Source organism: Cavia porcellus, unplaced genomic scaffold (assembly GCF_034190915.1).
Source record: "Cavia porcellus strain 051 isolate PalLab524CR breed Dunkin Hartley unplaced genomic scaffold, mCavPor4.1 scaffold_1, whole genome shotgun sequence".
Taxonomy (NCBI): Eukaryota; Metazoa; Chordata; class Mammalia; order Rodentia; family Caviidae; genus Cavia; species Cavia porcellus.
In genome coordinates, this window is record NW_026947484.1 from 80,750,679 (window position 1) to 80,777,528 (window position 26,850).

The following is a 26,850-nucleotide window of genomic DNA, read 5'->3' on the forward strand; positions in this document are numbered from 1 at the left end:
CACCAGGAAAAAGCCCTTTGCCAATTTGTGGTCACTCCTCATTCCTCCCACTGTCCCTATCCCCAGGCAACTACTAACCTACTTTCTGCCTCTATAATATGGTACATTTTCTATTGTGACCATTTCATGTAAGTAGAATCGTACAATATGTGGTCCTTCATGGCTTGGGTTCTTTCACTTAACATAGTGTTTTACAGTTCATCTGTGTTTTTATGGCTGAATAAAACTCTCAGATATTTTATGTATCCATTCATTAGGTGATACTTGCATTAGATACTTGCATAGTTTATACTTTTTGATTATTATAAATAATGCTGTCATAAACATTTGTGTACAAGATTTTGTGTATGTTGACATTTTGAGTATATACGGAAGAGTAGAATTATTGTATCATATAACTCCTTATTTAACATTTTGAGACAGATTTTTTTGTAGCAGCTGTAGTATTTTACCTTCTTACCAGTGTGTGCGAGAAGTCTAATTTCTCTATCTGCTCACCTACACTTTTTTTATTGTCTTTTTTTTAATATAAAGACCCAAAAGGTTTGAAGTATTACAGTGATTTTGATTCTCTTTTCCCTAATGTTGAACATATTTTCATGTGTTTATTGATTATTTGTATTTTCTTATTTGAGGAAATCTCCGTTAGCTTTTAGAAATTGTTATTAAATTGTAGAAGTTCTTTACGTATTCTTGACACCAGACCCTTATCAGTTATATGATTTACAGTGATTTTCTTCCATCATGTAGATTGTCTTCCTCTTTTTGATAGTGTTTTTTGATGCACAGAACAATTTAAATTTGATGAAGTCCAGTTTATCTCTTTCTTATTGTTGTGCTTTTGTTGTTATATTTAAGAAACTACTAAACTATTGCCTAGCTAAAAATAAAGAAGATTAGCCCCTGTGTTCTATAAATTTTAGTTCTAATACATAGATCTTGGGTCCTTTGTTTTTGCTTTTGTTTTGTTTTGTTTTGGTTTTTTGAGATGTGGCCTCACTATGTAGCTCAGGCTGGTCTTGAGTTCACTGTGTAGACCATTCTGGCCTTCAACTCTTGACAATCCTGCCTCAGCCTCGGATTACAGGTGTACACCACCATGGAAAACGATTTCTTTTTTTACCCTTTTGCTTTTTGGTTTTTTGCATTACTGGGATTGAGTCTAGGTTCTTGCACATGCTAGGCAAGCATTCTATCACTGAGCTACCTCCCCAGCCTTTAAATTTTTTTTTTTTTTTAATTTTGAGACAAGTCTTGCTGAGTTGCCCAGGCTGGGCTTAAATTTGCTGCTGCAGCAGCAGCTATCTCCTCTTCCTCCTCTTCCTCAGTGTTTCTGTAATACTTTACTGCAGATACTTAGGTCACTTCTTCACTAACCCAGAGTTTCTCAAATTTTCCTGATAAGGATGTTTGTTGGGAGTTTCCCAAGTTTTCCTGATAAGAATTGTCAGAATGTTTGCTAACAACAGCTTTCTGACCCCAGTGAGCTAGGAAGCTCAGAGCCCGGGGTAGGGATGGGGAGAGGATACCAGTGTGTCCTGAAATTCTGGCCCTTGCACATGGATAGTCTTTCCATACTGGTTGCTAGTTGTTCAGAACCATTGGGAATTTGTGTGCTTAATGAATTCTCCAAGTGAGTCTTACGGTCATACTTACTGCAGTGTTTGTAGCTCTGCTAGAGCAGCCCTTTAGAAGTCTTTGAATCAGCTAGGGTAGCCCATTAGAAGCCAGGGCTGCACCATGGTCTGGCTACCTTATTTCATAGTGCCTACTGCAGGAATGCACAAATACTGTTTTGCTCACACCTTCCCCATCTCTTTTGTTTGTTTTATTTAAATTTCCATAGTACTCTGCAAGAATGTTGAACTTACCTTTTCTGTACCACTTGTGTGAAATCTTAGTGAGGGAAGGGTTTTTTATTTTCATCAGTTCAGCTGGCTGTAGCACTTCAGCACTAAGAACAGCGCCTGCCCATCATAGGCACTCAAATATTTAGTGAGTAAACTGAAGAGAATTGTTGAGGAGTAAAGGGAGAACTTACTTATTTCAGCATGAAAGATAGTCATTCTTCTTGTTTGTTTCTTTCATAATGCTGTGAATCAAGGAAGTACATGCTTCTGTCTTTGTATGGATGACTCGGAATTATCACCATATTTATGTCCATTCTAACAAGCATGTTGATTCTAAGTGATGTAAGTGTCTTGTTGTGGGTAGCTTTTTTCAGTTGAGTTTATCTTGCTGAACTGTGTGCATCTTTGCAAGCTGTCTAAATCCTCTTTTGAAATAAGTACTGTTTAATCAAGTTTGATTACAAGTTAACTTTAATTACAAGTTAATTTTAGTCCTTTGTACAAAAGCCTGGATTCTGAGTAGAAGAGCAGGAGGAGTTTTATTTTATTTTTTTTAGGAGTTTATTTTTTTAATGTATTCTTTCTTCTTTCTTTCTTTTTTTTAGGATAGAATTTTTACGGCATTTGAAGAGCTTTTTCCAGATTATGTTTAAAATTGAAACCAAGCCATGTGGTGAAGAACTCAAGGGTGGGGATAAAGTCCTAATGACCTGTGTTGGTATTGGCTTCTCTAACCTTAGCAAGACCCTCAAGTGATACTGTCACAAAATAAGTCCCCGTTGCCTGCATACAAAACAGAAGCTACCAAAGGGACCAAGTACAGATGTGTTCATCCAGGACAGAATAATCTATATATTAAGGACTTTCTTAATTTTCCATTAAAAATACCAGTATACAGATAAAAACCATCAGTCTGTCATGTGGTTTCTAGCTATATTCTTCAGGGGCCCAGTCATTGTGGAGCTTCCCTGGCTGACCAGGATGAAGAGTCTCCAGGACACGATAATGCTGCTGAACGGTAGCAGTGGAGTGCTCCTGTGCTGCTTCAGTCCACATCCCTGAGTTCCTGTCCCGTGGTTTTCCTCCAGCCTGTGGATTCTATTACTGTTGTTTTGCAAGGATGTACCGCAGTTGCTGCTGTAGGGCTTAACTGTAACTGTGTGTGTGGAAGCCCTTCACTATGCATCATGCGGTGCTGTGTAGATGTCAGAAATCAGTGTATTGGGCTCCTTACTCCTGTCTTGGATTGCCATCCCTGGCACATATTATTCCCCATTGGCTCATTGTATAAGTGATGGATGCGTTCCTGGAAGAGGAGGGCAGTTATTGGATGTTTCTAGATGTTTTCTGTCACAGATATGTCATATATTTTCTTATTTTATTTCTACAATATCCCTATGATTTAAATTGTATATCTCCATGAGAAAGCTCAAAAAGCTTATTTTATTCCTTTGGTATTTATAATGTAAAAACATGAGATCTCCTTAAAGAGTCAGGGGCTGGGTGCCGAGGATTTATTTATCTCAGTGGTGTAAGCACCTGCCTGGTAAGTACAAGGTCATCCCTGGTACAAAAAAAAAAAAAGTTAAAAAACAGAGTCAGGGTCTGGAATTTTTACTTACTTGTAAGCAAGTATGTTAGCTTATCATTGTTTCATGGGTGTTAGAAGAAAGGCATAAAAGTCCTGGTTAGAGACAGAGAACTTTATTACCTTCAGTATAGCAAGCATCGTGGAGTTTCATGTTTATTTTGATTTCCCTGTCCCCCAAGTCCCGCAGTTAGCAAGAAGGGGCCCGGGTAGGTGCCATGCCTGCAGTGCTTTTGCTCACAGCCAAGGAACATATATGCTTGGGAGCACCACCTTTTGGTTAGCAAGCCTGTTCTTTGTTCAACGTAGAGACATTACTTCATCCACAAGATGATTGCTGCAAACAATTCTGAGAGGAACTTAACATGTTCATGGCAGGATGTAATTTGTATGTCTCACTGCCAGGCAGTTCTGATTGGAACATGTTACATTCCTGCCGACTTGACCACCAATGGTACATATGTGTCTGTCCTTATTGGGTAAGTAAAGACCTTTCTAGGAAGAACAGTGTGCAAGAATGCTTAGGGCCCATGGCATATTGACCTTTCCAACTAACACAGTTCTACATTTGCTGTATATTTGGGGTTGTAATTGATAAGAGGGAAGATCTAATGTTATTCTTTACCCAGTGTGGGCTTTTGAAATAATGAGTAGTCTTTGCCTCACCAGACTTTATTGTTATCCCCTGCTTTTTTCCCCAGTGAAAAGGGCTAGAGAAAAGCTTGTTCTGGTGACAATGCACTATATATAGTGCATTGGCGTTATTGATACATAAGATATTATCACAGACTTAGCAACTTACAACAGGATACACCTATCATTTCACAGTTCTGTAGCACTAAAGTTCATTTGGCTTGGTAGGATTCTCTACATAGTCTAACTAGGTTAATGACAAGCTGTTAGCTGGGCTAGCCTTTTGTTTGAAGGCTCTGGAAAAGAATGGGCTTCCATCGCACACAGGTTATTGGCAGTATTCAGGATATGGGGTTAAAATCACAATTTCCTCGGGGCTGGGGATTTAGCTCAGCAGCTTAAGCACGTGCCTTGCAAGCAGACGGTCATGAGTTCGATCCCCGGTACCGGTAAAAAGAAAAAAAAAGGGTAAAAAAAAATATCACAATTTCCTTGCTAGGCGCTAGTATTGGACAACTCTTTGTCTATAGAAACTGCCCACATTTCTGTTCACTTGGCTCCCTCAATCCTCAAGCCAGCAGTGGTGCATTGAATGTTTATTGTGCTCTGACTTCCTCTTCTGACGCCAACTTGAGAAAATAGTGCTTTTAAATGACTCAGCCCAGGTTGTGGTGATGCATGTCTGTAACCCTATCGCTTGGGAGGCTGAGGCAAGAGGATCGCTATGAATTTGAGGCCAACCTTGGCTACATAGTTAAAGGCCAGTCTAAACTACCTAGTGAGACCCTGTCTAAAAAAAAAAAAAACTGAAAAGACTCATAGCACAATGGTCCCTCTCGAATAATTGCTCTGTCTTAAGATCAGCAGTTGACAGCAGTATCTAGTATATCAATAACCAAGAACTAGAAATCATAGATAATCATCTTAGAATTCTGCCTGCTGTACATATTGTCATTTTATTTAGTGCCACTGTTTGTTTGTTTTTTTAACTCAGATCTGCTCACATAGAACTCAGCTATAGAACTAACACAGAATTAGCCGCATTGCTTTGGATCTCTCAAATACTGTTGGACAGGGGCCTTCTATCCTCTGATACAAGCTTTGAAAAGGGTGTTGGTTAACTTAGGGTGGCAGGTGGCAGCCAGGCAGATTGTTGTAAGCAGTAGAGAGATTGTACTCTACTCTCTGTGTAAACCTTCCTGTCTCCAGTGGGGCTGCATCCTTCCATCTGGCAGAACTGCATCTGGAGTTCAGATACTGGGTAATCGTGGTGGTGACACTGTTGAAGAGGACACATTTAATATTTACTTAACCAGCCTGCTTGCTGCTCCATCTCAAGATTCTCAAGGGAAGCAGCACTGTTCCTTGGGCAGATGTCATTGTTTTATGGTTTCTAGTATGAGACCATTCAACTCCTTCAAGCTCTGCTTTGTGCCAGCATGTGTTTCATGAGAGAGAGATCCCAGTATTTGAAGTGTTGCTTTTCTGTCCTGGCTTGTCTGCTTCTCCCTGCTGACTGGCAGACCACAGTAGCAGCTGTTCAGTGGGACCAGTAAGCTTTTTACACAGTTAGATGCAGCCGCCTGTGTGTCATGGCAGAATCCTTGTTTTGCTTGCTATGTCATCAGGCCTTGTGTTTCTTCCAGCACCATGGTTAGTTTACCATACTTATCAGAACCCTTGGTAAAGCACAGGAGGAAGTGAGGGCATTACAACATGCCATGCTGATGGGGAAGAGAAGGACCTGATGAAATCCATGTTGCCCTATTAGGGCAACTAAACCTCATGAGTTTTGTTTTTTATTTTAAAAAATCTTCTATGATAAGTTATCTAATTACAGATCCAACTTTAAAAAGCCTTAAGCTTGTCCTTAAGGACAAAAACATGTTTTTGTTTTCATGTTTCCTGTTTCCTTAAGGAAAAAAAACATGAAGTTTGTCCTTTCTTACTGTCACTCTGACAACAGAAGACCATGAGGTGGCTGGCCATTTTGCCAGCCTCGTCCAGCTTCAGAGTAATCAGCAGCCACTCAGGCTTAGTCAGAGCTCTGCATTCAGACACCCTTGGACTGTCTTTCAAACTCACTATAGTTAATGAGAATGTCAGTAGGCAAGCCAGGCTTTTTTGTACTTCCGTTGGTCTTGTCTAAGAAGCCATTCAAATAGAGCAGTTTGTCATTATTTGACATCTGTCAGGGGAGTGGCCACATCTCTTCCTTACAAATGGAAGCTATCATTTTGTCGAGTTTGTTGGTTGTAGGATTGCTCTAATTTTTTGTCATATTTGGCTTATCCTTGTCAGATAGTTTGAGCATAGGCCTTGAGGGAGCACATCATTTAACAGCCTAGGTGTTTTTTGAGTGCCCACTGTGCTTTATTCCTCTGTATTTTCTCCCTATTCCAAACCCTCTAAAGAATGTGACATCTAAAAATATGCAGATCTATTATTAATAATTTCTACTGTATTTTGAGAAATGGTATATGCATACTGGTGAGGTAGGAAGGTTTATAGGAATCAGAGGCTGAGTTAAAGATGAAAGATAACCAGCCCAGTGATGATTCATGATGATTTCATGCATCTTTTCACTTGAGTGCTGTCATCAAGGCTGTCAAAGAATGTAGGCTGCTGGACCCTTTGGTGGTCATGGGAGCAGGTGACATTCCCAAAGAGAAGGCAGGGACAGTTGCCTCTTCACATCTCAAAGCTCCTAGTAGCCTTTGGGAAGAATGTGAGTGGAGACCATGCATTTGAACCTGGTATCTGGCTTTCTATATGGAAGGATCTAACTTCATTTTGACAACTCCCCTCAGAATGTTTTAAGTGCTGAGGGTTTTTGGTTCCTGAACCCTCCCATAGGCTCCTTTTTGAGTCCTAAACTCGGTTTGGACTAATCTGCTCTTTTACCTATTAGGGAGTAAAAGGTATCCATTATAACTTTTTTTTTGGTACGAGGGTTCAAGTGTGACCTCATGCTTGCCAGGCAGGTGTTGTGCCATTGAGCTAAATCCCTGGCCCTTATTAACTTTAAAGAACCCATGAAAATGATTGCAGGAAACCTAAAAAAGAAAAGAGCAAAAATATAAATAGCCACATAATAAAATATGCTTTGCCCCTTAATTGTTCAAGTATTAAGAACAATGTAGGTGGTTTTTCACAAGCATTTTTAAGCTACAGTGTTTGTCAAAGAATCATAGGTAAATATTAAATGACTTGCAGACAATTTAAAAAGTGAAAACTTTTCAGGAGGCTGAGGCAGGATTGTTGTGAGTTTGAGACCAACCTGGGCTACAAAATGAGCTCAAGGCCAGCCTGAACTGCCTAGTGAAACGGTCTCAAAAAGAGAGAGAAAGTTTTGTTTCCCTGAATTTCTGCCGAGTGTTGCAGAAACAACACAGGCCTAGAAGTTAAACCTGTGGTTGAATCGTAGCTGTATCAGTGTTTCTGGCCAAGCTTCCAATCCGAATCACGTTATATCACATCACGTGAGGGATTTACTCATCCCAGTGCTTGTGATTAGGATTCTTTTGGGTTGTTCAATGCATGGTGAAGATTTGAAGCAGTTTTCACCTCACTTAACAAGTTAATGTCAGTGTGAGTCCACAGCTGTGTCTTTACAGCTAGTATTTAGATATACTCAGTAAAGAAGACAAAAGCTTTGACACCTGCCTGTGGGTCAAAGTTCTACTGCCCCCTGACAAAGAGAAGGCCTGTGGGCATACGGGTGAAGGTCGCTGTGTTCCATCTGTGAGTACCAGCATATTGCCAGTTGGGACAGGGTGAAAAATCTCTTAGCTCCAAGATCTACAGGTATGTCAAACACACTGAGTTGTAAGGATCTAGTCCTTACCAAGAAAAGAACGTAATATTTCATAGTCTTTAGTTGTCAGTTCTGAAATTTTGTCAATCTACTTTAACCTTAACCTAGCAGGTATGGCATGAATCATCACAAAATGAAAAAAGTCAGACAAGCCTAAGGTTCTAGAGTTGCGTCTTCTACCTAAAGCCTACCTTTGAGCTAGTTACTGAGCTTGGTAAGCCTCAGTTTCCTTGTTAGGATATGAACAAAAGCTGTAAAGACTGAAAATTGAGCATGCATATTACACAAACCTGGGCAGGTCCTATTAGCATTAGTAAACTAGGAGTTGCCTTCTTGGTGGGAGAATAAAAAGATTAGGTTTTTTAAGCCTATAGGGACATGGAAACAAAGAAAACATTTTTTTTGAGACAGGGTCTCATTAGGTAGTACAGGCTGGCCTCAAACCCACAGTGATCCTCCTGCCTCAGCCTCCTAGCACTGAGATCACAGGCATGTATCACTGGGCCTGACTTGTAATCATTTTAACTTGGGTGACTCCTAAGGCTTTGAAATTGGGTAGAATGTACTTGCAAATGAGAAATCAGTTTTGACTGAAGAACGTTTATAGGCTTCCAGAGGGAGAAATGACAGTAACCAATCCTAGGTGTGGAATGAGGATGTGGAGTGGGACAGGGTAAGGGCCTGCATAGAGGACAAAAGGAGTCCTGACGTAGTAAAAGAATTACTGTAAAATAGTCTGTTCACCTCCATTGTGGTTTTGCCTCCACCACCTCTTGAAACAAATTTAGAAGTGGAGTGGGGTAGAGGAAGAAAACAAGTACCTTTCTCCATTGACAGGAATGAAGAGTTAACATGATGACCCAGTGTAATGAACTGCCTAGGAAACACACTGAAGATCCACTGAGGTGCTGACAGTGTTTGTTGAGGTGGGAATGTGAAAGATGGTTTTCTTATTCCTGGATAATATGCACTTACTTGTTTTTATAGTTACATACATTTGCATATGTATGTGCTAGTTTGCATTAAGCACCTCAGGTATAATTCCTATTTTATCATCAATTCTAAAGTGAATAAAAATTAGGAACCTTCTTTCCAACCCCTCTTCATCCTCAAAAAATCAAAAAACACCATGTGAGCCACCTCCTGTGGACGAGGGCTGAGGAGAGGCCAAGATGGGAAGAGGCCGCAGTGATGCTGGCTAAAGGGTGGAGGCTATTTCCTGCCTCTTTCAGGGCAGAAGTGGGGTTCAGGTTGAGCATGCTGCTCAACCATATTAGGACCTCTTTATATCCAATGCAGTGTTCCTCAGAGGATGCTCCACAGAATACTAGCATAAGGATGGGGTTTTTCTGGAAAGGGTATATAGGCAGAGGTTTAAAAAATATCAGTCCCCACCCGAGCTTGGAGGGTTACACTGTACTTTAACATTGTAAAAGTATGAGAAGTTCTGTAGTTCAACCTTAGTTTAAATACTTGTAAAACTCACTTGATCATGGCAGTCTCTTCACCCTGGAAAAGAAAGTATTCGTGTTACATAGTGCTTTTATTCTGAAGATGCTACTTTGGGGGGTTCCTGGCCTAGTAGGATTCCTTAGGAAAATAGAATATATATAAATTTCTACATTTTGTTACTGGGGTGTTTATGGGAAACCAGGCAGTTCCAGGGAACCAAGATAGAAAATCTGGACTCACATCTAAATCTAGCCCTTACCTAGCCCTACATTATTGACCCATTTTCACACATAAACTTCAAATCAGAGACCACCAACCCTACATGGTCCCATACTATCTTCCTTTTTCATCTGATCTTGTAGGAATTAGAGGGGTCAGATAGGATGAAACTTCCCTCGTTAGTGATTACTAAAATGTCCTCAAGTTTTTAGTCATACTGATCTTTTCTCAGAGGCCCAGTGTGGCAGTAGAGCTCTCTTTGGCTGGAAGGTATTAAGGAGATGCCATTGGGAAGGCAACCATGGCAAAAGAGGATTGACCATACTTGGGCCAAGCATAAGCTTTGAAACACCTAGATTTGGAAAGAAGGCTGACCAGAGCACTGCGTATGAGGACCTGTCACCAAACAGAGGGCCTGTTTGCCGGGAATAGTAGGAGCGAGGCTTTTGGCCTTGTAAGTGGGCTTTAGAAATGATACTCCTAACATATAAAACAAGCTGCAGTCTTGGATCACTGCCGTCCGTGCTGCTCTATTGATGGGCTCTCCAGAAAAGAGCCTGGCTGGATATTTTCTGAGTGTCTTCTCTATAATATAGAGCTTACATGAGTGCTTTAAAGGCTGTTGGTCCTGTATGTCTAGGATATACTTGTGCAGCTCTTGTCAGCCTGAGCAAGTGCTGTTTACAATCCTGAGTTTTACAAGATAAAGGAGGAAGGTTCAGTCAGAGCTCTAAATGCAACTCAGGTTAAGAAATGACCGCGGTTCATGTATTAACTATGTATTAACTCCTCTTACCTGAGAGATAAAAATGAAGAGGAAGTAGAAAACTTAACCAAAGACTGAAGCAGCATGTGGTGAGAACGTGTCTGTTAACTATACCAAGGAAATGGTTTTAGTGAAGTAAAGGGGCTGTGAGGAGAACAGGAGTGAGTCGGCTCTGGGACTGCCTTACTTGTCTGATCCCTTGCCAAGAATCCATGTGCCTCAAGAAAACGCTGAACCTGAAACTCAAGGAAGTGCCTTGTACATCCTGTGAGATTGTCTTCCCACATGTTTACAGCTACATTTGCGTGGACGCACAAGTCCATTTTAAAGTACTACTGAATTCATACTTCCTAAGTACTTCCTCAGTCAACAAATCCAATCATTATGTAGAAGCAAGTCTGAAAATTTTAAGTGTTTAAAAGTTTTCATGCTTTCTTGGAAAGGTAATAATGATTATATTGTAAAATTGTTTTCTCCCTAATAGTTTCTTGATTGGGAGATTGTTCTGAGAGGTTCTGGAAATTTTGAACTTTGTGACACTGAGGTTGACTATCTGCCTTTGCTGGGGAGGGTTTGCAGAGAGGATAGTGGGGAGGGGAGACTAGAAATCAGTTCAGTTATTGAGCTGTTCTCAACACCAAAAAGAGTTTCATTTGGAATCACAAATCGGATACTAAAATTCCAGACCAAGCCTTTCCGCTTCAAGATGAATGTTGCTTCCTCCACATAGGATGCTTTTCGCCTCAAACCAGCAGACTTCTAAGGTAGCCAGGTTCCTGTTTGTCTAAATGTGCATGAATGTCTGCCTCATGGATTTCAGAACACTGCTATGATCATCGTGTCATCCCGGCAGATGTACCTGCTTAGAAGAGTTATGAGACTTACTTAAGGAGGTACAGTGGAACATGAGCACAAAACCTTGGGTTCCAGTACCTCTGAGCCATGGCATTGGTGTGTCATTACCAGGTCAACAGTTTGGTGTCCTTTCAAATGAATATTCTTTAAATGTCTTTTTAATATCTATTTAGAAACGAGAGGACATTTTTGTTTACCATATTCTCTTGGTCTCTATTTGTCTGTGTCTTTCTGTCTCTGCCTCCTCTCTCTCTCTCTCTCTCTCTCTCTCTCTCTCTCTCTCTCTCTCTCTCTGTCTCTCTCTCTGCTCGGAATCTAATAACCTAGGGCTTTCACAGTAAGCTAACATGAGACAGAATCTCATGATCCTTCTGCCACAGCCTGCTAGAGTGCTAGGATCATAGGCCTGTACCACCACACAGAGATAGTTTTTCATATTTTCTTAGGGAAACTAAAGTCCTGTAGTTAACCAAAGGCAAATTGGTTATCTTTTATTGCTCACGTATTCACCTTGGAAATTAGGATTTTTTTGCTAACTGTAAGTCACTACTTAAACAAATATAGGCGTTCATGTCCTGGCATTCAATTCAATATAGACATTCAGCATTGTGATGCACAGAATCTAAGAATGTGTAGATGACTTGCACCGTATGATGCCCTGCTGGATCCCTGTGCTACCCTGGGTATACATCTTTCAGAGCATCACAGCAAGCATGTATCTCACTGTGTTTGTCCCTTCACTCTTCCCCACTGGATTATGGTCCTGAAAGGGAGCATGTTGTATTTGTCTCTTTACCCACAGAGCCTACAGCCATGATGGGACTTGGTATGGTGTGGGAGTGGGGAATAATTTTTGCTTCAAAATTTGACAAACTTTTAACGGCATATCCAAAACTGAACACACGCCTCCCCTTAAAAAAATCCAAACTCAAAATTTTATTTCTTCCATCTATGAAAATCTTGAAAGAGCCATCTCTGGTGACCTTGGAAATACCAAGGGTTCTCAAACTAGTGAAAACGTGATGCAGTGTGACCTTGTCCCAAACTTCCTTATCTTCCCCATGCCCAAATACCACTATTTGTAAAAGCCCAGGGCACAGCTGGGCTGTGGAGTGAAGAGGAAAGCAGGGGCTCCATGGGTCCCTGAGGCATGAGCAGGTGGGTTTCAGAGGGGTGGAAACGAGAGTGGAGGCTGCTGGGCCTCACACCAAAAAGAGAAGCCTGATGCTGCCTATGGGATCTTGGTCACCAAAGCCCAGCTGTGTTAAAGTTTGTTCCTCTCCTTGTTTCTGACCTCACTGGAACATTAAGCCCAATTTAATGGGCTGTTACTGGGAAACCAAGGAGTGTCAAGTTTCTGACATCTCCTAGGAAACCATTCTGTTCTAAATCTACAGTGGTGAAAGTGGCTTCTATTCCCTCCCCTCCTTTCAGTGAGGTTGGGAATGCTCAGTGTTGATTCTTCCCCAGGAAGCCAGCTGCCCTGCCCTGTCCACCTCAGCAGGTCCTTCCAAAGGTAGTGTGGGGAGTTAGTAAATGAGGAGATTATGCTCTTTTCAGAGAAAATACGGAGCAGTGCTTTATAACAATTGTCAACACACCTGAATCTCTCCGTCTAGCAGCTCATTTAGTAACGTGTTTCCAGCTTCCGTGTAAGCTCTCAGTGTGGATGCCTTTTATCCCGCTCTGGTGGTGTGCCGAATCATCTCTAGCTTCCATTAGCTTGCTGAGGAGGACGGGCTGCTGAATGGACGTGCCTCCTAGGGACAGAGATGCAGGCTGTGAAATTGCTTTACTTTGTCTCCAGACTTTACCTCCCTTGCTTTCCATGGCCTAGGCTGCCCCTACCCAAGGTTGTGTTGGGAGTGACATTGGCTGTTGGGCAAAGAGAAAGATAATTTTCACATTCTTCAGTGTGGCTGCCAGATATACTGCCTGGACCCAGCCTGGGAATGAAGCCTTGGATGCCAGCTGGTGGGTGCCTGTCTTGCTGCTGGCTCTGCCAAAGCATGTGGTTCTCATTACAGTCAGTCACAAATGCCATTTTGCTCAGATGTCTGAGTCCTTTGGAAATTGGACTCAGAACTCAATTCCACTGGGCTGACCGTAGGCTTCCCTATCAGAATTTTCATGTAGGATTCCAGTTGCCCTTAGAGTCAAAGAAAAACAAACTGTGAAAGGGAAGTAGGAAAGTGGGAAGGTGGTCTAACGACAGCTGTTCTGAGCTAAATAAAATTATAGTCCTGATGGGAGAAGTAAATGCAGTGCCTTCTGTACCTGAAATCATCACCTAATCTGTGCTAAAAACGCTGTTACTCTCTCACAGTTCTGGGGCCTGGACTTTCAAAACCAAGGTGTCAGCAGGACTGAGTCTTAGAGATCTGAGGGAGAATCAGTGCCTCTCTCCTAGCTTCTAGAAAATGGAGGCATGCTTTGGATTGTAGGTGCAGTCTTTAGTTTTACAGAGTATTCTTCTTGGGCTCTGTCTTTATATGGCTGTCTCCTGACAGAAACACTCACTGTACTGCAGTTAGGACTTCAACTTTTTTTTTTTTTTTTTTTTTTTTGAGATAGGTTTTTGCACTGTACTTCAGGCTAGCCCTGAACTCAGTAGGTAGCCGAGATAATCCTCCTGCTTCAGCCTCCCAAGTGCTGGGATTGCAGGTGTGTGCTACCATGCCCGGGTTCAACATATTGTTTTTAAGTGGACATACAATTCATAATGGAGACCAAAGGCTGAAGCAAATGGATCTGGAAGAAATTATGTGGGTAACTTGGAAGTCCCTACCAAGACGATGGTCTTACTGGTTCTATGGGGAAAGTTGTCTTCCACGATGTTATAAAACCATATGTATTGTAGTAGTTAATGCTTTGGGGGAAAGTAATAGAAATTAACGTATTTGTTAGGGATGCTTAGGTTGCAAATGAAATCAATTCCAGCAGGCTTAAACAAAAAATGATTTAAAAAAATTCATTGGCTTACATAACCAGAAGTCTAAGCCTGGATCTGACTATAAGCAGGTAGACTCCAAGGCATAAACACAGGTCGAAGACCAGGATATCTCTCCCTCCTCATTCTCTTCTTCCACCTGTCCCTTTTTTTCCCTCTTTCTCTGTCTTCCTTTTCCCTCTGTCACTCTTCCCTCTTCCTTTCCCTCTGCCTTCCCTTTCCCTTCTCTCAGGTAGGTTCATGCTACAGTTTCTTCACAAAGGGGGTGCAAATAGTAGTGGAGCATCTCAAATTGCCGCCTGGCACAAAGGAAGTTTCTTTTTTCCAACCCTCTGTATCAATCCTAGGGAAGACATTGGCTGGCCTTGCTTGGGTCATGTGGCTATACACAAATCAGTCATTGTAGCCAGGGGTATAGTGTGCCATAAGTGACCAGGCCAGATCATGTGTTTGTCCTTAAAGGGAGTGTCAGTGGTGGTTTGTTCTGCTAGGCAGAATCTCTTGAAAACTGGAGAAGGGCTTCCCAGGGAAACAAACAAACAAAAATAGAGGGATGGGTGATGTCATTAGACACTGTGTTACTACAATCCAGTATATAAGTCAAACTAGTATAAACAAAGCCATGTGCATGACCCTTCAAGAGAATTTGAAAACTACCAGGACCCTGGCTGTGTCTTTCTACTCCCATGTGCTTCTTTCCTTTCTCTGGAATCCTTTTTCTACTTCTTAGTCTTCCCAGTGGGAAAGAACTGATTTCCCTAAAGCCTCCTAGCTTTTATTTTTTTCAGTACTAGGAACTGAACCTAGGGCCTTTGCACTGAACTACATTCTCTGCTCTTTTTTTGGTGTTGATGTTGTTTATTTTGAGCAGGTCTTCCTAAGTCACTCAGTTACCTAGACTGGACTTGAACTTGCAGTGCTCCAACCTCAGCCTTCCAGAATGCTAGAATTGCAAGTGTGTTCCAGTTGACCCAGCAACTTCCCAGTTTAATCTCCCTCATCCAAGAGACTAGTCTATTATAAATTCCCAAGGAAGAAAATCTTATTGGCCCAACTAGAGTCAAGTTCCTACTCCTGACTCAGTCAGTTGTGTTCAGGAGGTAGGATCCATGGCACATTCACAGAAAGATCCAGTAAATATCTAACATATATCAGTTAATCTTAAAGTGAAGGAGATGCCTGGAACCATTCTAAAGAATATTTTGTTCTAAGACCCTCATTTTAGAGATGAAAAGAAATTTAAGGACAAACTTTGTGTTTCATATATACATACAGAGGCCAGAACTCAGCGAGAACTGGTTCCCAGGCCCCAAGATTTCCATCCTATTTTCATCTACATTTTTAGGCCTAATAGTTCCAATAGTTCTCCAGTATAGTCAAAATGGTGATATTTCCAAAACTAATATACAGATCTACTGTAATTCCAATCAAAATATCAATAGCATTTCTCACAAGTAGAGAAAACCACCTATTTTTAAAAATTAAGTTTATTGGTATATTTTAAATATATGAATGATCACATTCATCATAAGGAATTTGTACCTGTACTTGATAAATCTTAAATTCTTTTTTTTCCCCATTCCCCCACCCTTGCTTTAGTGCTTTGTCTCATTTACAAAAGCTTTGTTTCCATTTTTCCTTTTTCTTGGAGAAAATAATCTTAGAATTCATTTGGAACCAGAAGAGATCCAGCATAGCAAAAGTAGCACTGAATAACAATAAAGTGGAAGGCATTACAGTTTTGAATATGAAGCTATATTACAAAGCTATCGTGATAAAAACAGCATGATACTAGTACAAAAACAAATGTGGATCAGTGGAACAAAATGAAGATACAGAAACAACCCCAAGCATATTCAACTGTTTAATCTTTGACGAGTATCCCAAAAACATACAGTAGAGGAAAGATACTGACATCCTTGATAAATGGTGCTGGGAAAACTGAGTAGCCACACACAGATTGAATCTAGATGCCCTGTCTCAGCATGAGCTAAATTAAAATGAAAATGGATTAGCTACCTGATGTTAAAGCAGAATCACTTGATCTGCCAGAAGATACAATAGGTAAAACTCTTGAAATCATAGACCTAAGCAAGGGCTTTCCAAACTGAAACACAGTTGCACAGGAGCTAGTACCAGCAATCAACAAATGGGATCATATAACGGCAAAAAGCTTCTGCACGGTAAAAGGAATAACAGTGAAGAGACAACCTACAGAATGGAAAAAAATTTAGCCAGACATTCTGACAGAAGAAACAGAATATATAGAGAACTCATAAATAAATTAGACCCAGTAAATCAGACCCATAAATAAAAAGACCCAGTTAAAATTAAATAAACAGGGCTGGGGATTTAGCTCAGTGGTCTAAGTGCCTGCCTGGTAAATGCAAGGTTGTGAGTTTGATCCCTACTACCAAAAAAAAAAAAAAAAAAAAAAAAATCAAACAAAATTAAATGAACAGCTGAAATGAAAGTTTCAGAGAAATTTTCAGTCCTTTTTCAGAAGAAATACAAATGGCCCAATAAATACATGAAAAAACATAAGGCATCACTGGTCATTAGAGAAATGCAAATTCGCAAAACAGTGAAACTAGTGATTAAGCTCAGCAGTACAAGGCCTGCCTGGCAAGCCCAAGGTCCTGAGTTTAATTCCTGATACCCCCAAAACCAAAATAGCAAGATTCCATCTTACTGCAGAAAGAATAGCCATCAAGAAATCAAATAACAAGGACTGACAAGGGTGTGGGGAAAAAAAGAACCCTTGTACCTTGTTGGTGGGAATATGAACTAGTACAGTCACTGTAGACCCCAGAATAGTGATCCCTCAAAAAGCTAAAATTAGAAATTCCATTTAATCCAGATATTCCCCTCTAGGTATCTTCCCAAAAGTCCAAGACATTATATTATAGTGATGTTCTGCTTCACCACAGGCCAGAGACAATGGGCCAAGTCACCAGGGCCTGAAGCCTCTGAAACTGAGCCAAAATAAATCTTGCTTCCTTTAAGTTGTTTGCATTAGATATTTTGTCACAGTGCTAAACAGTGACTAATACAATGTCCTATCAAATGATCAGTCCCTTAAGGCAGCCCTAGATCTTGTTTTTTCTTGTTCCTGTCCTGAGAGCAACCAGAACTTGGTCATCCTCAGGAAATGGCTCTTGAGAGGAACCAAAAATCTCATCCAGTTCCTCTGGGTCCAAAGCAGGTATGTGTAGGGTTTTCAGGGAGGCACTATTGGATATGCCTCAGCATCTTTTGAAAGGCAAAAAGAATTTTCTGGGATCTTGTAAGCTAAAGTAAGAGCTGACTTCCCATTGGACAGTGGGGAGATCTGCTTCTATTTCCATATAAATGAAGAGTAAAAAGCATAACCACACAAAAAACTCGGTATTTCTGAATTTTCTGAATCTCTACTTCCTGTGTGAGTACTTTGTTAACAATGCCTCTCACCAGAAACTGATTTCTGCCAAATTTGTTGGTATCTTAGCATAACATATGACTGTAACAAAATACCACACACCAGATGCTGTATAAATAAGAGAAATTCACTTTCTATAGCTTTGGAGGCTGGGAAACTAATATGAAGGCACTGTCAGGTTTGGCATCTATAGTTCCTTCTCACTTCGTCTTCACATGGTAGAAGATGCCAGGGTCTCCCTGAGGGGTGTGTGTGTGTGTGTGTGTGTTTTAAATAGCCAAAAGTCCCACTTCCCAATACTATTACATTGTTGATTAGGTTTAAATATAAGAATCTGGGAGAGGGTATTAATATTCAGACATAGCTCTGTCTGTCTCACATGATCCTTGTAGCAGCCTCCCAAGGGAAATATGACATATTTTTTCACAAAGGAAGACAAGGGAGCTGAGAACCAGTAGGACTGCATTCTTGTCTCAGAGGATAAGACAAAACTGCACCACACCACAACTCTCAGCCTGAATCCAGGACATCTGTGCCCTGCCACTTGCCCACTACAGCTAGGCCGAGGATCTCCAATGCATAGGTTAAACAGATCTGGCCTAAATGCGCCTCCACAAAGATCTAAAGGTGAGCAGAATGCCTCCCTAAGGAGCTGCAGTAATGAATAAAATGTGTCAACTCTACTTTCATTAAATTTATATCCAGTGTGGCAAAAAGTGTTAAATACTTTCAAGGTATTTACAATTATAGAAGTGGTTTTCTAAGCAAAAAGTACAAGGAGCTATGAGAAGAGTTAGTAGGGAACGTGTGGAAGTCAGTTTGGGCTGCTATAACAATACCATAAACTGGGTAGCTTAAAAATGGTAGAAATTTATTTTTCACATTTCTGGAGACTGTAAGTGAGATCAGGGTGCCAGCATGTTTGAGTTCTAGTGAGGACCCTCTTGTGGGCTGCAGACTGCTAATTACATCCTCATACAGCAAAAAGAGCCAGCTATATCACTGAGATCTTATTAGAACACTGCCTTGGTCACTTTCTTTGTAATACCTGACACCCACAACTTAAAGGAGTAGAGGTTTTGGCTCTTGTTTCAGAGGTCTCAGTCCTTGTATGGTCTGCAGCATGGTGGCAGGTCCTGGACAGAGCAAAGCTGCTAATCTCCTAGAGCACAGAATGCAGATAGCATGGAGACAAGAACCAGGAAGGGAGACACACCCTTTCAGGTCACCCCCCAGCAACCTGCCTCTTCTGACCCAGTCCCACCTCCTAAAAGCAGGTCAGCTAAGGTCCCCATAATCCAGTCTCCATCTAGAAGTCCACTCTTCAAGGCATGAAACTCTAGGGGGACATCTCGATATAAACCATAGCAGACACTAATCTCACTCATGAGAGCTCTTCCTTGTTACTTAATTACCTCCTGAAAGGTCCCTCTCCAAAGGTAATCACATTGTGATTAAGGCTTCACTTTATGAATTATAAGGGACACAAACATTCACCCCAAAGAGTCCACTTTAATCTGAGGCATACTTATGAAGGAAAAGATTGTGAGATCAGAAAGCCAACCAGAGACCAGGTCACAGGAACCTTATTGGCTGTTTCTTAACAGTTTATAATTTAATGCCATTTAAGGGAAGTGATATGATCTGATTTGCAAGTTTAAAAGACCACCGTGCCGCCTTTGTGCAGGAGAAGGTGTGGCAGGCTAACTCTGCGTATGAAAGTGTCAACTACAACCAACTGCTTTTTGTTTACACTAAGCATCTATGTTCTTGGGCTTCTTCACGAGTCCTTGGTCCAAGTAGCTGAGGCTAAGGTAATATCTTTGGTTTCACCTGATAGCAATAGCACAAGCCGTAGGAAGTTAGGCAGGCAAGAATGAATATGCTTGATGTTTTCCAAAAGGAAGATGTTTTTGTATTAGACATATAGGTTTTTATATACTCACATTTTTCAGTATTTTCAGTAATTTCAGTTATTTAACCCAATAATCAAAATGATTTAGTAAAAACCTGACTTATGGAGCATTTACTCTATTGCAAAGAATTTTTATTTCCCTTTTTAACTGTAGGATCCCATGGTTCTATATCATTATTCCACTTGTGCAGTAAGGCTCTGTATCAAGGTTCAGTGCAGGAAGCATTAAACCCATTTCAGATATTTCAAGCAGAAAGGGATTCACAACCAGGAATAATGCACTTGCAAAGCCTATGAAAGGGCTGGAGCAGAAGACTCTATCCTTTTTTAGAGAGACCTCTTCAGGCCCTATCTGGTGACAATATCATTTTACGACTTAATGACTTTCTTGTTGTGGAACAAAATACCTGATACCCACAGCCTAAAGGAGGAGGGATGTCTTTGTGTTTATAGTTTCAGAGTTTTTAGTCCATGGTCAGCTGGCCCCCAGATACAAACATCATGGAGGAAGAGCGTGGCAGAGTAAAGCTGCCCAGCTCATGGAGACTGAGAAATAGAGTGAAAGGGAAGGTGCCAGAGAGGAAGGGGTCAGGGACAGATTTAGTCCCAGAGGTAACAGTACCGACTCACCGCCTCCAAGTAGGCTGCACCTTCTCATAGCTCACGCAGCTGTGGATTTATCAGTGGATTAGTGCACTAATGAGTCTTTTAATTCAGTTACCTCTTTAAGAGTCTCAGTGTTTATGTTATTTTTAGTTGGGCTGCTATAAAAATGGCTCCGTAGGTTTTGTTTGTTTATTTTTTGTGGTACCAGGATGAATTTACAACTTTGTGCTTGCAGGGCAAGCACTTACACCACTGAGCTAAATCCTGGCCCTTTGTTTTAAAGAAACACCTCAGGTAATCCTTGACCAGGTTGGCCATGATTTGACAAGCACTATTCTAATGTGAAGAACTGAAGTGTACTGGTAGTGGTTGATTGATTGTGTCAATTTGAGAAGTTTAGTAGCTTAACTAAAGCAGCTTAGCAATTCTACACCCTAGGGTGTAGAAGACTTACCTTAGGGTGACTCATCATCTGGATGGTATGAAAGGGAAGTGAGGAAGGATGGGCAGGGTTCTTTGGAGGAGCGCCAGTCTTTGCCTGCAGGTTGGACGTCATCTCTTGACTTCCATCACAGACTTTTCCAGCATAGACTCTTCGGCTTTCTGTCGCAGACCCATCAACTTCCTGATACGGACTTGCACAGGACATTGCAGTGAACTCTGAATCTTGGATTTAAACCTTCAATCTCCAGTGTGTAGACAGTCTCTGCACGCTTCCTCGTGCGACTCTGTGGATGACCATTGTAGGTCAATGCTGTTATTTCTTACCCATTTGTATATCTTGTGTAATATCTGCTTCTTTAGTCAAACCCCGACTAATATACATACATAGAAAAATTAAATATTTTATCCAAAGCTACAAGGCCAAATTTTTGATGCCAGAAAATGAACTCACAAGCCATGCTTTTTCTACTTACATGAGACCTAAGGAGAGCCTTAACACGAATCAATCGCTGCATTAAAGACAATTTTTATTTTTTGACTACAACAAAAATTATATCTTGAGATTCTGTGGCACTGGCTGTGTTATTCTTCTGCTGTCCTTGGGTAGGCTGTCTAACATAGTTACATTTAGTAGGCAGGCCCTCTGATTGCTGGGTTCATCTCAGACAGTGCGGCTTCTTTTTCCATGATTTTTTTATCCTCAAGGAGTCTAGACCAAGCTTACTTCATGGCAGTGGCAATATTCCAGAAAGCCACAGTGCCTAAGTGCTTATCAAGCCTCTCCTCGCACCGTGGTTGCTAGTGTCCCACTGGACAAATCAAGTTACATAGTCTTGCTCAGATTCAGGGTAGAAGGGCACTGTGCCAGGGGTTCATCAGGTGAGGGATTCATTTGGAGGCATTAAGGTAGAAGTTGCCTATCATCAGAAACTTTATGTTTCAGAGGAAATGAGACCTGAGGTGGGACATAGCTAGATGGAGTCAGGGAGTTGGTAATAACAAGATTAAAGAACATTTCAGTGACACCAGAAGGCCAAAAGACACTCTTTGAAGCAAGGGCCCATGTCACTCGAGCCATCTGTATGAACCACAGAGCACTCAAGGTGTTTTACATAGAGTTGGTGCTCAGGACATATTTGTTAATCTGAATCAAAAGTATCAGTGATACAGTGGTGGGTTAGAGCCTAAAATAATAACCTATTGAAGAAGGAGAAGATTCCTTTGGATAAATGGAAGGATAAGTGTTAACAGGAAAAAAAAATAATGAAACTGAAATGGGGAAAAATAAATGTATTGGAAAACATAAACACATGCTCCCAATAATCCGTGTCCATTCTTTCAACCCATGTTTACTGTTTTCTAGTCACTATGCACGAGAACAAAGCTATGTCTCAAAGCATATGCCACCACTGACAGCAGTGTGGAATATTTAGACTAAGAATAGCTGATACAGGTGTCTAGTGGGTAGGCCTGAGAATGAAAAGCCCCTGGTTGCATGGTCTCCTGTAACCTATGAGGAGATGCAGAAGTCGCTGCTTCTGAATCTCTGCCCTTTGTATCAAATTTCCCCATATGGTCAACAGTCAACATTGAACCTAATCATTGAATTTGATTTGGTTCTCATTTAATTTGGTTTGTGACCAAAATTGTGGAAAGAATTAAGTTTATGAACTGAGGTTTCACTATATATCCCCAAATTTCTCATGGAATTTGAAATGTATTTGACCTTTACGATAGGTGGTTTTTAGCTTGTTGGGGGTAACATAAAAACAGTTTGCGTGTGATAGAACCCAACCTTGGTACTGGCTTTCCTGGCCTCCAACAGGAAACCATAGGTTAAGAAGTGGAAAGAAGAAGAGGGAAAAGGACAGGCTTTAGAAGCTGTTCAGAAGTGGAAAATTTGTTGTTAATTTTTTTTTTTTTTTTTTTGGAAACAGGATTTCAATTCGTAGTCCAGGCTGGCCTTGAACTCACTATGCAGCCCAGGTTCACCTCGGTGGTCCTGTAGCTCAGCTACCAAAGAGCTGGGATCTCCGGCTTGCACCACCATGCCTGGTAAAATAGGCTTTTTTTTTCCTTCCCTGTTTGCATTTCTCTGGTACTATGTGGGTGCTTTCTCTGCACCTGTTCCCGCCGTGCCCTACCTCCTACTTCCTGAGGCTGCCCTGTCCCCAACCGAGCTCCTCTTGTCTTCCCCATTCTGCCTATCACAACTTTTCTCCTAGTTCTATGAATAATATTAAGTATTGACTGATTGAGTGAATTGTCACTCATGGAGATAGAGATTTAGTAGCTCTTTAACCTTCCTAGAGTTATTTTCATTTTTCTAAATCAATTTAATTTAATTAGGAGCCAAATTAGGAGACTTTATTATAGCAAAATGAAAAAAAAATGATGAAAGGTATTTTGGGCCAGGTACTCTAAGTTTTCTGTACCCTCTCCCTGATTTTCGCCATAGGATCGATCATCTGAGTTATTCTGAATTTTTCTAACTTTTGGTGCTTTAAAGATCTCCCACTCATCCCCACTTTTTTTTCCTCACAATTCCCATGAGGCTGGTTCATAAGTGGACATTTGAATGGGCACATCCATAGGTGGGAAGGCCTACAGAGCAGACCTTTTCTCCTTGTCTTTGCTGATTGGCTGCATCCCTGTTGACTTTGTAGCAACAAATGAGTACCTGTACTTACCTTCACTGTGCCTTTAGGGACACTTGGCCCACACCCAGCATCAAAATATGGTCAGAACTCAAAGAACAAGAACCAGGATAATTGGAGGGAATTTCTAACTGGACAGTCTGGGGATTTCCACTCTGCTATTTGTATTTCTTTAATTCCATGTTACTCAGATGTATTCATGTTTGGCTACTACCGCAAAGAACTCTGACCAGGGGATTTCTGCTTTTGCAGCTGCAGCAAAGAAACTGGATTAGAAAAGATTACAGTAATACTTGCCCAACTTCACAACAGCTAGTTAGAAGAGAGTAGACTTCTTGGCTTCTAATTCTATGGTCTTTTGATTAAAAGTGGATACTTTTGCTGCTTAAAATATGAGTTTCCTTAATAAACTTAAAGACTGGCTCTTTCTTTTTGAGTCAGAAAATAATATGTTTGCAGTATCTTTCCATTTGCCTGAGATAGCATTTCTGAAAGTATGTTATTCTGTTGAACATCAGGTATTCTACAAACAGCTTCAAGTGCGAACATATACTTTTTGCCATTGTAGAGACTTATAATGCACACTAATATATTAAAGTTTCTGAGAAGCTCTGTAACAATTTAATCATGTTTATTGAACTCACTGATGCCATGAACTTACTTAGCCAAGAATTTCTCTCTTCCATTTTTTTACCCTCCCCTTTTCCTCCTTCTTTCCTTTTTAATCCCTTCCTTTTAATTCATTCTTTTTCATGAAACATTACTTCCATTTCATGAAGTAATAAATTCTGAGAAATACTGGATTAAGGCAAATTGAATTGAAGAACAATCTCCCTTGCGCCACTCTTTTCTCCTGATATCAAAAACTGTGCTAAATGTGTAAAATATGCTTAGTCAACTCATATCTTGGGAAGGCTTTAGTTAACTTAGCAAGTTTTTTTGTTTATTTGTTTGTTTTCAATTGAGATTGAACCCAGAGCCTTTTCAGTAAGCTACATCTCCAGTCCTTTTTATTTTTATTGCTTTTAATTTTGAGACAGGGTCTCACTATGTTACCAAGTTGCCAAGGCCGAGTTTGAATTTGTTATCCTCCTGCCTCAGCCTTCTGTGTAGGTGGGATTATAGGCATCCAGCTTAATTTATGTCAGTGGTGACAAACGTGGCACACAGTCCACAACGGAATCCAGAGCCCTTCCCTGTCAGCAAGGCACCCCAGTAGCTCAAAAACTATGCCAAATGCAAACTTTCACTTCCCAATGAACAGCTGTTTGTAAAGTGCTATGTGTTTTTCTTTTAGTCAAAAGATGTTGATGTCTGAATTATTTTCCCTAAACTAAAACCGGAGTATTCAGATCTAATTGCAGTGTTAGCACTTTGTGACAAATAAGTGGGTTTTAGATTATAGTTTGAATACTCAACCTCTAAAAGGTTTATCATCACTGATTTAGGTTATTCTTATGGTGTTCTTTCACTGCCTAAAAGATATTTTGGTACATGAGGACCAGGCATACAGATTTTATATAGTAGCATATAAAGGAAACCAGCAGGTAAGATATTGTTGTCGCTTTATAATATGTCTTAAAATTCAGTTAGTTGAAGTCATTCAACTTTTCAAGATTCTTAGCTTTTCTGAGAATTTTTCATTTGTATATAAATTTTGAAGTTTTATTGTCAGTTTCTGGAAAAATAAGTCTGCCACAATTTTGATTATGATTTCATTGAGTCAAGTAAGCAATTTGAAAAGGGTTGATACCCTAGATGCCCCCTTGACGCCTCATACAATCATAGATGCGGGTCTTTCAGAAGTGGCTGTATCTAGAATGGGTAATGCTGGATTTGATTTATGGTGTAGTGCTAGGCTCAAGGGCAATAGGATGAAGACTATGAGTGCTACCTGTCTTGAGTAACCTGGGTAAAATAAAAGAGGCAGAAAGATGCTGTTCATATCCCTTGATGTTGCTTTTCCTGTTTTCTGCCACCATGAACTTCTCTTGGATACCTGTCTGCCACTCCAGGCTGCCTTAAGCCAGCCGATGATGGACTGAAACCTTTACAAACTATGAACTAGATAAACTTTTCTCACTTTAACTTTGAGTGTCAGGTATTTTGTCTCACAATGAGAAAAGTAACTAAGACAATACCTTAACGATACTGAGTCATTCATGAACATGGTACATCTTTCTTTGCTTTTGATCTTTTAGAATTTCTCTTAGTTTTATAGTTATAAGTGGAGAAACTTTGTATATTTTCCCCAGTATTTAATATTTAATACTGTGACTTTGCCCTCTTTCCATTTTCTAAGATACCCTTTGCCTTATCCTTTCTTTTCCTTGTTTTCATAGTATTTTTGTTACTTGACTACTTGACCTCTTTACTGGGGCAGACTCCACGTAGCCTAACTGAAACTAGAAATATTTAACAAACATTGCAACTACCACGTACTGCAAGGAAGGCAGAGCTGATTTCAGTTAAATTATCTAATATAACAAACAGAAAATTTCATATTCTTCAAGGAAATATTATAGTCAAGAAGTACTAAAGTGAGTGTATTATTCACAGTGCTCACATAAACATCCAAATTTCTAAGGGTACAAAACAATTGAAAATGTGATCATGTACTCCAAAACAAGGTGAGGGATCAGTGGAGACCAAGTTTAAAATGAAACAGTAATTAAAATAGAAACATTAAATCTGCTGGAAGATAGAGTAGGTAAAACTCTTGAAGACACTGGGATAAGCAGAGACTTCAGGAACAAAACCCTGATTGCACAGGAACTATCACAAAGCATCAACAACTGGGATCTCACCCTACTGAAAAGCCTTTGTACATCAGAAGAAACTACCATGAGAGTGAAGCAACAACCCACAATGTGGGGGAAAGTGTTTGCTGGCTGTTCCTCAGACAAAGGATTATTATCAAGAACATCTAAAGAACTCAAAAAAATCAGTCCTCTAGATTTAAATCTAAAAATGGACAATCTAAAAATGGACATCTGAGATGAATACACATTTCTCAGATGAAGAAATGCAAATGGCAAATAAATAGGTAAAAAATGTTGAACATCATTGGTCATTCAAAAGATGCAAATTAAAACAACACTGAGATTCTGCCTCACCCCAGATAGAATGAGTACTATCAGGAAATCAAGCAATAACAAATGCTAGAGAGGCAGTAGGGAAAAAAGAACCCTTTCCATTGTTGGTAAGAATGCAGACTGGTGCAATCACTGTGAAAATCAGTGTGGAGATTCCTTAAAAGACTAGGACTAGAGGTGCCATTCAACCCAGCTATTCCCTTCGGGTATCTTCCCAAAAGAATTAAAAACATTACACCACAGCGATATATGTTCACCCATGTTTGTAGCAGCACAATTTGTAATAGCAAGATCTTGAAACCAACCTAAATGCCTATCAACTGAGGAATGGATAAAAAAGATGTGGTATTTTTATACAAAGAAATGGTACTTAGCCATAAAGAAGGATAAGCTGGAGATTTTTATAGGTAAATAAATGCATCTTGAGAACATACTCATTAATGAAATAAGTAAGACACACATGTAAACATTTTGTTTCATTAGTGTGAGAAGCTGCAACAAACAATATGTATATATGTATGTATATGTATATGAAAGAAATAGTTAAGATAGTTATACTACTGATTTCTCTGAGCTCACCAAAGA

General features: G+C 40.3%; 1 protein-coding gene across 4 annotated transcripts in view; it reads left to right on the forward strand.

Moving 5' to 3' along the window:
• LOC100722908 (RNA 3'-terminal phosphate cyclase-like protein) overlaps positions 1-26,850 on the forward strand; it is a 290,503-nt gene that overhangs the window by 67,557 nt on the left and 196,096 nt on the right. The window contains exon 9 of one of the 4 annotated variants that reach the window (XM_003472188.5): positions 2,456-2,755. The exons of the other annotated variants lie outside the window; for them this stretch is intronic. Within the exon in view, the coding sequence (XP_003472236.1) occupies positions 2,456-2,606 (151 nt within the window). The 3' untranslated portion in view covers positions 2,607-2,755. Of the gene's footprint in view, positions 1-2,455; positions 2,756-26,850 lie in introns of those variants that run through there. 4 annotated transcript variants of the gene reach the window in all.